Source organism: Rhipicephalus microplus, unplaced genomic scaffold (genome assembly GCF_043290135.1).
Source record: "Rhipicephalus microplus isolate Deutch F79 unplaced genomic scaffold, USDA_Rmic scaffold_32, whole genome shotgun sequence".
NCBI classification, from domain to species: domain Eukaryota; kingdom Metazoa; phylum Arthropoda; class Arachnida; order Ixodida; family Ixodidae; genus Rhipicephalus; species Rhipicephalus microplus.
The window spans coordinates 1,613,019-1,623,890 of NW_027464605.1; the positions used below are offsets into that span (position 1 = coordinate 1,613,019).

General features: G+C 45.0%; 1 protein-coding gene across 2 annotated transcripts; it reads right to left on the reverse strand.

Moving 5' to 3' along the window:
• Positions 1-792: 792 nt before the first annotated feature.
• LOC142786783 (uncharacterized) lies at positions 793-8,865 on the reverse strand. Of its 2 annotated transcripts, XM_075884427.1 has the most exons (3): positions 8,655-8,865; positions 2,981-3,148; positions 793-1,387 (listed from the first exon to the last, which is right to left on the reverse strand). In XM_075884427.1, exons 1-3 carry the CDS (start codon positions 8,848-8,850, stop codon positions 1,248-1,250), a joined length of 504 nt encoding a protein of 167 aa, XP_075740542.1. In that variant the 5' UTR covers positions 8,851-8,865; the 3' UTR covers positions 793-1,247. The 2 variants fall into 2 exon arrangements, with proteins under 2 accessions (XP_075740542.1, XP_075740543.1); XM_075884428.1 differs by lacking the exon at positions 2,981-3,148.
• Positions 8,866-10,872: the final 2,007 nt, after the last annotated feature.

The window sequence follows — 10,872 nt, forward strand, 5'->3', positions numbered from 1 at the left end:
CGCTCGTCTGGTGGAGTTTCCTGCCTTTCTTTCCTCTTCTATTCCTTTAAAGGTTTAAATTGGCTGAATAGTCGCAAGGAACGGGAACGAGATTCTCAGGCGATTGTGGCTTGGTGGCAACCTTTCCTTAGGCAGGCTTGAAGTCAGGAAAGCCATCTTGTTATTACGACTTATAAAGAGTTTTAAAACACCGAAAGAACAACCAGTCGTCGCACAATGCCAATAGCGTAACGAGTGGGGCATGAAATGTTCCGACCCATTACGCAAGCTTGTTTTTGTTACCCTATTAACTTCAGCCATAATTCCTCATCACGATAAGCCACTTCATGAAAAATTGGCACAAAGTTTTTTGCAAGTGTTTAGCGGATACCACGCTTCTCAGACAAATGACGAATAGCATGCGAAGGCTGGCCTACTACACAAAAGTTTATTATTAATGCTCTAGTGGGTATTAAGCAAGTGCGCTTGCATCAGATACCAAATAACCGTTTTGAAAAAGCTCTGAAAGGCTGCTCTTTTAGCGGTCGGTGTGACCATTCTGCACCTTCTGTGCAGGCTTGGTGTTTTTTTTCTTTGTTAAGCACAATAACGTTGATGCTATATTGGATCTTAAATATAGAGACTTCGTGACATTCATCCCATAATCCTCTCGTCGGACAAGTGCAGCCCGAAACATTGCATTTAGCAACTTTTCTCTGAACGTTACAGTAGAAATTATAGGCATCTCTAAACAGAGCTCACGAAGGTTAGTTACCGGTGCGAAGGAGATCTAGAGATACAAGTAAAAAAGACTGGGGAATTGTGATCGATGTTTAATGAACTGTAAAAATGTACACCAAGCAAAAAGAGGAACACTAGAGTTGTACTATAGTGTGTGGCAATGCTAAGCACTTCTACATCAGAAGTTTTTCCGGCGTTTCATGTTACAAAAAAAAAAAGAGGGATCATTAAATTAAAAACTGAAACAAGCAGTTGCAACCTCTGCGTCACTGTTGTCCCAACAGTGACGCGACTATACAGTCACAACAAACGCCACATCACGTCACATGCTCATGAAATCGGTGGGGAAGAGTTGCTTACAGTTTTCGTTAAAGTACGATAAACAAAAAGTCTGACTAGTACGCGACAGCGCAAGGTACAGTACACCGGGGACTTTTCCGGGTATCATTAAAGGAAACAGATCAAGTAAACTATACCAGCCATTTTCACCTGTACAGTCACTGTTGTCACAAAAACGCCACATTGTGTCATAAGCCGTAGAAATCGTTGGGGAGACATTGCTTCCGGATTTTTTTGAAGCATTTGTGAATTGTAGGCGCTCCATATCGAAGCGCGCCTTTTCCAATGCCAGCTTGGACTCTCGAAGATTCAGCTCGCATTCTCGGACCTTAAATGAAAAAGAAGAAATACGTCCCTAAGGCAAGCAACGGATGAAAAAAGCGCGCAATATTTCCGTGGGACGCCTCTAATTTAACTTGTTTCTTTTGATAAATACCAGCGTGCACGCAATCTTGTTTAGCCTAGATATTGCATACAGAGTCGAATCAGGTCATGAAAAAGTGCAGTAAAGTTAGTCCGACATTCCTTGTAACAGTAGGTAAATATCTGCTGCATCAAACTGCCCATCTGGCTTGCGCGAAGTTCTAAATACAAAAACAAATTAATAGGCTTTAGCCAACTATAAACAAGATAATAATAACGCGTCTCTATGTGGTGTTAAGTTCGACTTAAATGGTAGCCCAGCAAGTAGAATGCGTCCTCGGAGTACAAGTTCCGAGTGCTTATACCACGAAGACAAATCAGGGAGGCGAGCCGGAAGAATGCGTTTAACTCAGAGTCATGGACTCTACGCGAAATAAAGCATATGAAAAAATTGAGCTGTGAATGCAGCCCGTCTGTTATGCTGCCGAAATTGACCATAACTAGTTCTCAATCTCTACCAACAGATTGTAGTATCGTGCTTTCGAAGTCTACCAGCATGATGCCATTGGAAGATTATAGTTATAGCGCGAGAACAGAACGATAAAGAGACAAGAAGGACTTGCCTACCTCTCAATGAAAAAAAAAACACAGATCTCGAATGTCTAGAAACGAGTGCCTAGAAATAATTCAAATGGGATCGATCGTGTACCAACTCTACATATTTGAAATTGTGATTTCGTACTGTCGTAAAAATCAAACTTACATGGCACATTTGCTAAGAGGCAGTAATTAGTCAGCTTCACGAACGGTGAAGCTAACTTTTCATTGCCAACACACTGACTATGCACCATTCGGCATCGGACTACCCAGGATGTTTGGGGGAGGGGGGCAGGGACTTATGTAGAACGGCTAAGTTCAGTAATTGGTGATCGCTGTGAAATGCGTGTAAATATTTTAGTATCCTTTGATATGTTAAGCAGGAAAAAAAGTTTGGGTAGTTAAGATCTTCCTCCCCCTCCCCCTCTGCTTGCATGCGGCCTCCTGATTAGGCGGGGTATTTGAACACCCAATATTTATTACTTAAAATTTTTGAAGCCAAGTACTCTCCGGATAATGCCTTACCAACTGTATAAGACCATGCGCTTCTGCCAAAATTCATAGTACAAAAGTATTTTGAAAGATATTTGACATCAGGTAAAGTGTGTAATAAAGCCAAGACTATAACTTACAACACCAGATCGTTTTACTACCTATAGTAACCATTTTAACAATTTAATTTGAAGAAATTAAGTATTCATACTCTGGTGTGTCAGTACTCTGGTGTCTCAGTCCTTAAGGATTATGGCAGCATGTGCTAGACAGAAATCATGGGCAGGCAGCGAGAAAGCGGCATCACAAAGTCGCCCCGGGGGAGCCGAAACTGACCGAAGCGCATGGCTGGTCTTGCGCGCGGCGTGCTGCATTTTCAATACTAAATGCAGCGCAACTTCTATGGTTGAAGCAAAAAGTACCAGGAAGTGAGGCAAGTTCAGACCACTCAACAGTTCTAGTATATTACCGTAACAGCGGTGGCGGCAGCGGGTGACATCGGCAGCCGCCTTAAAAATGGCGGCGCTGTCCCTGGTAATACCGGCTGTAGCTGTATCGGCCGCTCTCATCTGCTTTGTGCACCATGGACGCTTCGGCATTGGCTCTTGCTGAACGTCTTTTTTTTGCTCGCTGCTTTCTGTGAAAGGCCCAAATATTGTCTGTTAGCACTACATGTCTGATAAGCAAAGTTGCATAAATAATTATTCCTAATTGGACCTATATTTTATCGCACACTGGTCACTAAGGAAAAAAATAACTACTTGGGGAGTAGTTCTACTAAACAACAATAATAGTGATCTGACGTAGTCGCGTTTGCTTTCTTTAAAACCCGACGCAGACGCTACTGTCATGAATGCTATGTCACACTGATCACGCGCACGCAATTGGCGACCGCCAACTACTGGAACCGTGGTAATGACGGTGTGAATGTACTCGAAATAGTGTTCTGCAACGTTCTGTAGTGTAAAGAGTGTTCTGTAGTGTAAACACTCCCCGAATATTCAAATTTTTCAGGGTGAACCTTGACTATTGCAAAGCACTGACGCCATCCGTCATTTTTTTTTTTTTGACGTCAATGGTGAAATAACGGAACCACGTTCAGTCGAATGAATCGTTTCCTTTTATTTGAAAAAAGGAAACTACAAACTCAGCGAAAGGAATTTGCAGTAAACATGACAGTATTGGCACAGAAGAAAAAAAAGCTGAAACAAAAGCCCAGGATGTATGATCAAACGCGAAGGAAACCATCGCGTTGGGTGACAACACGAATGGTACGAGAAGTCACGTTATAACAGATGACGATGTAACATATTGGATCCTAGTTACTTGATATATGAATTACTGGGGTTTAACGTCTTAAAACCACCATATGATTATGAGAGAAGCCGTAGTGGAGGGATGCGCAAATTTCGGCCACCTGGGGTTCATTAACGTGCACCCAAACCTGAGCACACAGGCCTACAGAATTTCGCTTCCATCAAAAACGTGGCTGCTGTAGCCGGGATTTGATCCCGTGTCCTGCCGGTCAGCAGCCGAGTACCTCATCCCACATGATCATGATGTCACATATGAAGTGTACAAATCTATGTATATATCTAATGATGAGCACATGGAGTCTCGTTACGGGCGAAACTAATATAAAGGCCCCGACCATGGCGGCCTTCATAATGCCATGGTATGACGGCATTGGCCGGTAAAACGCCGGAAGTTTTTACTATACTTGCTTTGTAGAAAAGTTTCTCGTTACACTCTTTCCCAGAAGATGCTATGAAACGTTCATGTCACCTGCCGTTCGTGACATGGACGTGCAGGAACAGCAGCGTCATGGCGAGAGAAGGCAAGGGTGAAGAAAACATGCCCTGAAGCATGCACTGTCTTCACAGTCCCCAGGTACAAACGCAACTTCTCAGTATTCAATACAGATAAAATAAAATATACGATGAACACAACACTCACAGAACAGCCTTGCTGCCTTCAGCCCAGCCGAAACACGAAACACCATAAATAAATTGTGGGAAGCCCGTGCGTATGAGCTAAGCTAAAATTGACAGTGTTAAACAATTTTTCCAAAGTAAAAGCGTATGCCTCGTGCGGGTAATGAAGCTTGTCTTGTTTATGTAAAACAAACTGTTTCACGTAGTGGGAACAGATGTAGTTTGAAGGTGTATGGTCTGTTGAAAACGCAGTGTCTGGCAAGCCGAGTGTTGAAAGACACCAGGAATACCACTCGTGTACAGACACAATAAATTCAGCTTAACGTCCCCATATGACCCGTCAGCGCAATGGGGGAAGGCGATGCCAAAGTTAATTAACTAGTTAGCCACATGAGGCTATTTATCTAAAATTGTCACACGGTAGAATAACAAGTTATAATAGTGCCAGGTTGCGGCGTCGTAAGGGCTGGGCATTAGCTGAATACATGAACTGATAAAATATGGACTAATTTGATACCGTAAACTATAGACACCATAAACAGGTCCTGTTTGGAAAAGGTCGTCGCGTTCTAAGCACACCAATGTTGCACAAAATAACGTGAATAGGACAAAGTTTTATCAGTCTTTTTCTTCTACAAACTCAACCAAACCATGTAATTGCATGTCATTTTTCTCACCGACTGCAGTCATAACTTTATTGATATTTGAAAATCTAACTAGCCAAAAGAAAGCTTGCCACTGGGAGGGAACCGTGCCTCTGGGAGGGATCTTTTTGCTCACTTTTCTTTCTTAACAGTTACCTTACAATTACTTTATTAACGTCCACTCCTCTATTAACATCACATTCCTGCGTGAATTCTCATTATGATGCATGCTGTAATTTCATTCGTGATGAGTTCGAGTGTTTATGCACAAAAATTCCCGGCATGACACTGAACACTTCGCTCTAAATAAACGCCCCGTACAGAATAAAGATCTCCCAGCAGAGCGCACCGGAATCGGCGTGAAGACAGTGCGCTAGACTAAGCGGTCGGAACGCGGTTGGCCATATGCGACGATGCATGTAATGCAAAGCGAGTCGAAATCGCCGTGAAGCCTGGGCATTACTAAGCACCACAATATATGTGGCCAGAAATAGTAGCGATAACGGCGATAGCGGTTCCATGGTGACGGCCTGGACGGTTACGAAAACGAGGTAAGAAAACTATTGCGAAGCAGTCACTGCCACCGCCCTCTGAGCTATCGGGCATGAAGAACGAAAAGATGGCGCGCTTAGAAGTGTTATTCGGCACGTTCGTCTGGTCCTGTTTCGAGTTGGAGTGAATCTTGCAAGATTTACCCGCGTCACCATATGTACCGTGGACGTGGCACGGCTTTATCTGACAAGGCTGACGCAATTTTCAGACTGCTTCGCCCCGCCTGTGCACCTGTCTGAAGCGGCGTGAAAAGCAACGCATCCACGAACTACGCGACGCCCATCTTCCCAACGTGTATTAGGCGCGTTGGTGTCGTGGACAACAAGAGAATCAAGAGCTCCGAAACTTCCCTTCGCATAGCATACAGGTGAGACAGCCGATTCCTTGCTCGTTCCGAGTAAACCAGACACTTCTGAGGCTGCGGCATGTGTCATGCACTCTTATCAATGAAGGATTCAGAGGCTGGCCATGACCATTACTGGTGAAACCAATAGGCTCATTGATAACTGCGTAATTGTTTGTGCCCTCCCCCCCGTCTTTTTGTGTGTTTCTTTTCGTTACAGTGATAACCAACCTTGGCACCATTGGAATAGCTGGTTTAGCAAAACTGCATTTGAAACTTAACGCTATTCAGCTTAAGCATCCCGCCAAAACTATTACTGTCGACATGGTCATTAAACCATAAGAGCCTAGCTGGCATTCTTTGAATTCAGAGGAACGAATTGTTGTATTATGTTGCTAAATGACATGCAAGGAGCCGTTCCCTACCGACGTGAATATTATTAGAGATAAATATAAAGACAAAATGAGGCACCTATATAGAGCTTTAGATTGGTGAGACAGACATTGCTCCATTATGCTCTATGCAGCAAGTTTAGCATGTTGTGGGGACAGAATGGATGAAATAATTTTCGGGTGCAATGTTTTTTCTCATACCTAAATCCTATAAAGCTGAACCACCTTACATAAACAGTACGGTGCACTGTTAGAAGGAACACGTGATCTCGTGGTCGTATAACCACGCGGCGTTAACTAGTGGCGAGGTTTCGAATTTCGACGCATGCGCGTAGAACTGTAGGGGTGACTAGTCCCTAGTTTTGTCAGCTACGCCTCTGTATGTGCGCCTGAAAGCGTTGTAAAGTACCTCCGTATTTTTGCGGTGCAATTTATCTAGCTGTGGCTGCCTGCTGTTCATAACATGTCCAGCAAGCGCGAAACAAAATGCATGGTTTTATCGATTGCCACCGTTTTTTCGGAAGCGGTCACCGTTAAACCAGTCTTTTTTTTACATATTGGTCGCACAAACTGGCCGTTGCCCCACCGCAATGGTCTAGTGACTAAGGTGCTCTGCTGCTGACCCGCAGCTCGCGGGATCAAATCCCGGCTGCATTTCCGATGCATTTCCCCCACTACGGCGTCTCACTCATATCGTGATTTTGGGACATTGAACCCCATAAACCAATCAATGGAACTGACTGTTTTTGATGAGAGATAAGGCAATAAAAGTTAAATTCAGCGAACACTCTACGCACGCTTTTGCGACCTCGAACACTGTGCGAAAACGAAAAGCGTGGCAGGTCATGGCTCGCTAGCACATGCCGAGTGCGTGGGCAAGCAAGCAGCAGACGACGACGCGGAGCAACACCACCTTGAAGAACAAATTGGCTCGCGGCGCCATTGTGAACCCCCCCCCCCCCCCCCCAACAGTTACTATCGGGTACGCACTCCCGAGTTGCCCCCAACATCGTACCATGCTGTACCTAGTCAGAGTTCAACTGGCATGGCTAGGAAAAGATCGGCCGATCACAGCAAGAAGATAAACATTTGTGAAATTCGCAGCATTCATCCTTAAGGTGGTTGGCAAGAAACACTTTACGCCTGTTGCCAACGGCAATTTTTTTATCTACGTTGTCTTAGCATGGCGCTTGGGAAGCGTTCCCATACTTCGAATCAATACTGTAACTCCTATGCACATATGATGGATTTGGGACGCTAATTCCAACTTATCAGAATGCACATATGAAATTTCCGCTTTTAAATAGGGGGATATGCAGCCAACACCAACCTTCTGTAAGATGCTTTGTTCCCGCAACATCCAGTAATGCACGTTGCCATTTCATTTCGAATGATTTAGGCATATAAACAAAAGAGAACTGCGTTAACTGATTATCACCAGAGAAATGATTATCACCAGTTTGACCTTTATACATTATAGGCGTATGCATTTTGCCTTTGGAGAAGTACACATGTGCAGAGTGCCCTTATTGGAAAAAAAAGCCAATTACACGATTGCAAACCTACCTTAAATGTAACCCTTTAATTGGCGATCTTGAAGAAGTGAGCGTGATGTATACCGTAAAAGTTCCGGCTACAATATGTGTTTTTTTTCAAAGAAAAGCACCTCATCAAACGGCGATTGATGTCAAAGGAATCGCGCACAATTATATTTAAAGTTACAGACAGAGGAACTAGTATTTCATAAGTGGTGCACATACAAGCTTTAATAAATCACTATATACCGCAAAGATGATAGTTGTACAACTATTTTCCCATCGCGCTAAATTATAGTTAAGGGTTAGTTAAAATACTCTCTTTTGCTGTCATGGTTAACTAAACAGCAATGCCAGTCGAAAGCGTGGTTGACAGTTGTCCCTACATCTGTAAATGGCAGTATTTTACAGAGTCGTGGTATTTTGAATAAAGGACTATGATTAGACCGAATTCAGCTGACGAAGACCGTTCTGTCGTGGTCAAAGCTAGCAACAATGAGGACGTTATGACAAGCTACATCGCAACTCAATGTAAGGTTGCAGTTTTTCAAAACACCAGCTGTCAAGCTTCCACGGCAAACGAGGAGGGGTTCTGCAGCATTGTATATTCACATGTATACGACAACACTGTATATTTAATCTAGTTTTAAGCTATACAAACAAGTCCTCTTGCAGAACCAATTGTCTCTTTCAATCACTGTCAATGCTCGGATTTCAGTGGCATAAAGCTTTAACTGACTCACGTTCGAGGCCTTCCGAGTGTTCGGGTGGCAAGTCTTCGTGGAGGGCAATGCAAGGGCGGTACAGGTCAAAGTCTTCGTTGTCGTCCTTTTGGGCGGCAACTGCCTGGGGCACCGTAGTAATGTCGGAAACGATGCAGTAGCTGTAACGCCCGGCGCCGCTCTGGTATTGCTGCAGCACCTCCTTTATCGTGGTCATACCAAAAAGTGTGGTTAATATTGCCATGTGTTCAAGTAAGACCTGGCTATCTTTGTCACATGGTCTCTTGTGCTGATAACAATACTTCAGTTTAAGTGAACGCTTCGATAAGGAGGGGCACGCGGGATTAAGCGCTGCGCAGGTGCCGATCTCAAGCCGAGTCTATGGGGATGGTGTGCGAGCCGTTTCTTGTTTTGCGAATCCCCCAACCGAGCATTTGTTGCTGGGAAGCGTATCCTTGAGGCTGGCTCCCCGTGGCCGTGCTATTGCCACATTGTTTTTTTGTTATGGACACAAGTTCACTAAAAAAGTATCTCTCAGTTTTATTGCGCTCTTTGTGCCTGTTTACCTACACCGTATATCTGGAATGTGACATGGCTGGTGGAGGTTTTAATGCTCCAGAGAATGCCCCCAGGAAGGAGCCGCAGCAACTCGATCCCCTTACGGATCGTCGAAAACGACTATAACTAAGAGACCGACACTGAAGAACTCCGAGGTGTCCACCGATTGCTGCACCTGCCAACAGAATTGAAGCCTATGCCTGTAGGGGAACGTAAGACAACTAAGACAACAAGCAGCATCATGGAAAATACGTCAACCAGCCTAGTCACGTGCACCAGCCACGGCATTCACTCATCTTTTGGGAAACCGCAGCTGAACGCTGACAAATGGCTCGGCAAATTTCGAGCTGTTTCGACTTTCAACAGCTGGTCAAACACCAAGAAGCTGCGCAACGTATACTTCTCATTAAACGAGTCTGCAAAGACGTGGTACAAAACCACGAAAGGAACCTGACCGGTTGGGCAGTTATCCGGACGAGTTTCACCCAACTTTTGCGATGACCATCCGAAAAGAACATGGTGAACTTCTACTCGAGACAAGAATAAAACAGCCGAATGATAGTGTTACAGTTTACGCTGAGGAAATGAAGGTTCTCTTCAGCCGCGCTAATTTAGAGATCTGGTGCGAAACCCGCCAGGCACGGTTGAGTTCATCGATAAGCAGGCAACAATAAAGTGGGCGCTCACTATTCGAATATGAGAGTACGAATGCCGATTAGCAGCTGTTCATACCACGCATATCGAGTGAAACTGCATGGAAACAACCAGTTTTCGCCATATAATTCGCTCAATTGTTCTCGAGGAGCCGAACCACAAGTGCCCTCTTTGTCGGACGTGATCTAGGAAATACTACAACACGCTCTTGCATGGACTCAGTGGACACCACAAGCATTACAGCCGAAATGTCTGACACCCGATGTGATGACTTATGTTGCCCAACTACGCAGCCAAACACATCCGGCCCGGTCGCGAAGGAAGCTTTACATGCCCACGGCTCACTCTCAAAATTACCGGCTGCAACAACAGCCACAGCAGTACTTGATCGTGCGACTATTGCAGCCACTTTTTTGCCAGCTCATACTTCTGCCATCTGTGCCACAGAAGACCGACGTGTGTCGCACACCAGACCCCAAACCACTCTTTCCACTGCGGTGAACCTAGACACCTTCTACGAGAATGCGCCTTCCGCAGTTTAGGCCTTCGCGGATTTTCCGTTGACGCTTCAACCTCGAAAACCCGGCAAAAAGCCTCGAGACGTCGAGAAGTACCTACAAGACGCCCCAACATGATACCTCTGGTCACTCCAGGTTTTCTTTACCGTATGAACAACGCTCCCTTTCGCCACACTCACGATATTCTAACGCGGGGCAAAGATCGCTCCTACCTGGTAGGGGATGCTGAAGGCAGGGACGTCTGAAGGCGACGCCACGTTGAAGCGCTTAATACGTTCACGCGACGAGTTCAAGGTAAGAGACTATAATTGAAATTAAACACAATGTGCCGCACATGCGACAGCGTGGTGTGAGACGTCGCAGATTCTTAAACCTAACTACGCTCGCAGCCGAAGTAGCAGTAATCGTACGAGGCGACACACTACGCAATCGATGGCCGAACAACGCCGAAGCCGGGCGCCGGCTTGCACGTGATCATTAAACAACGTCTGATTACCGCCCTCGGGGAC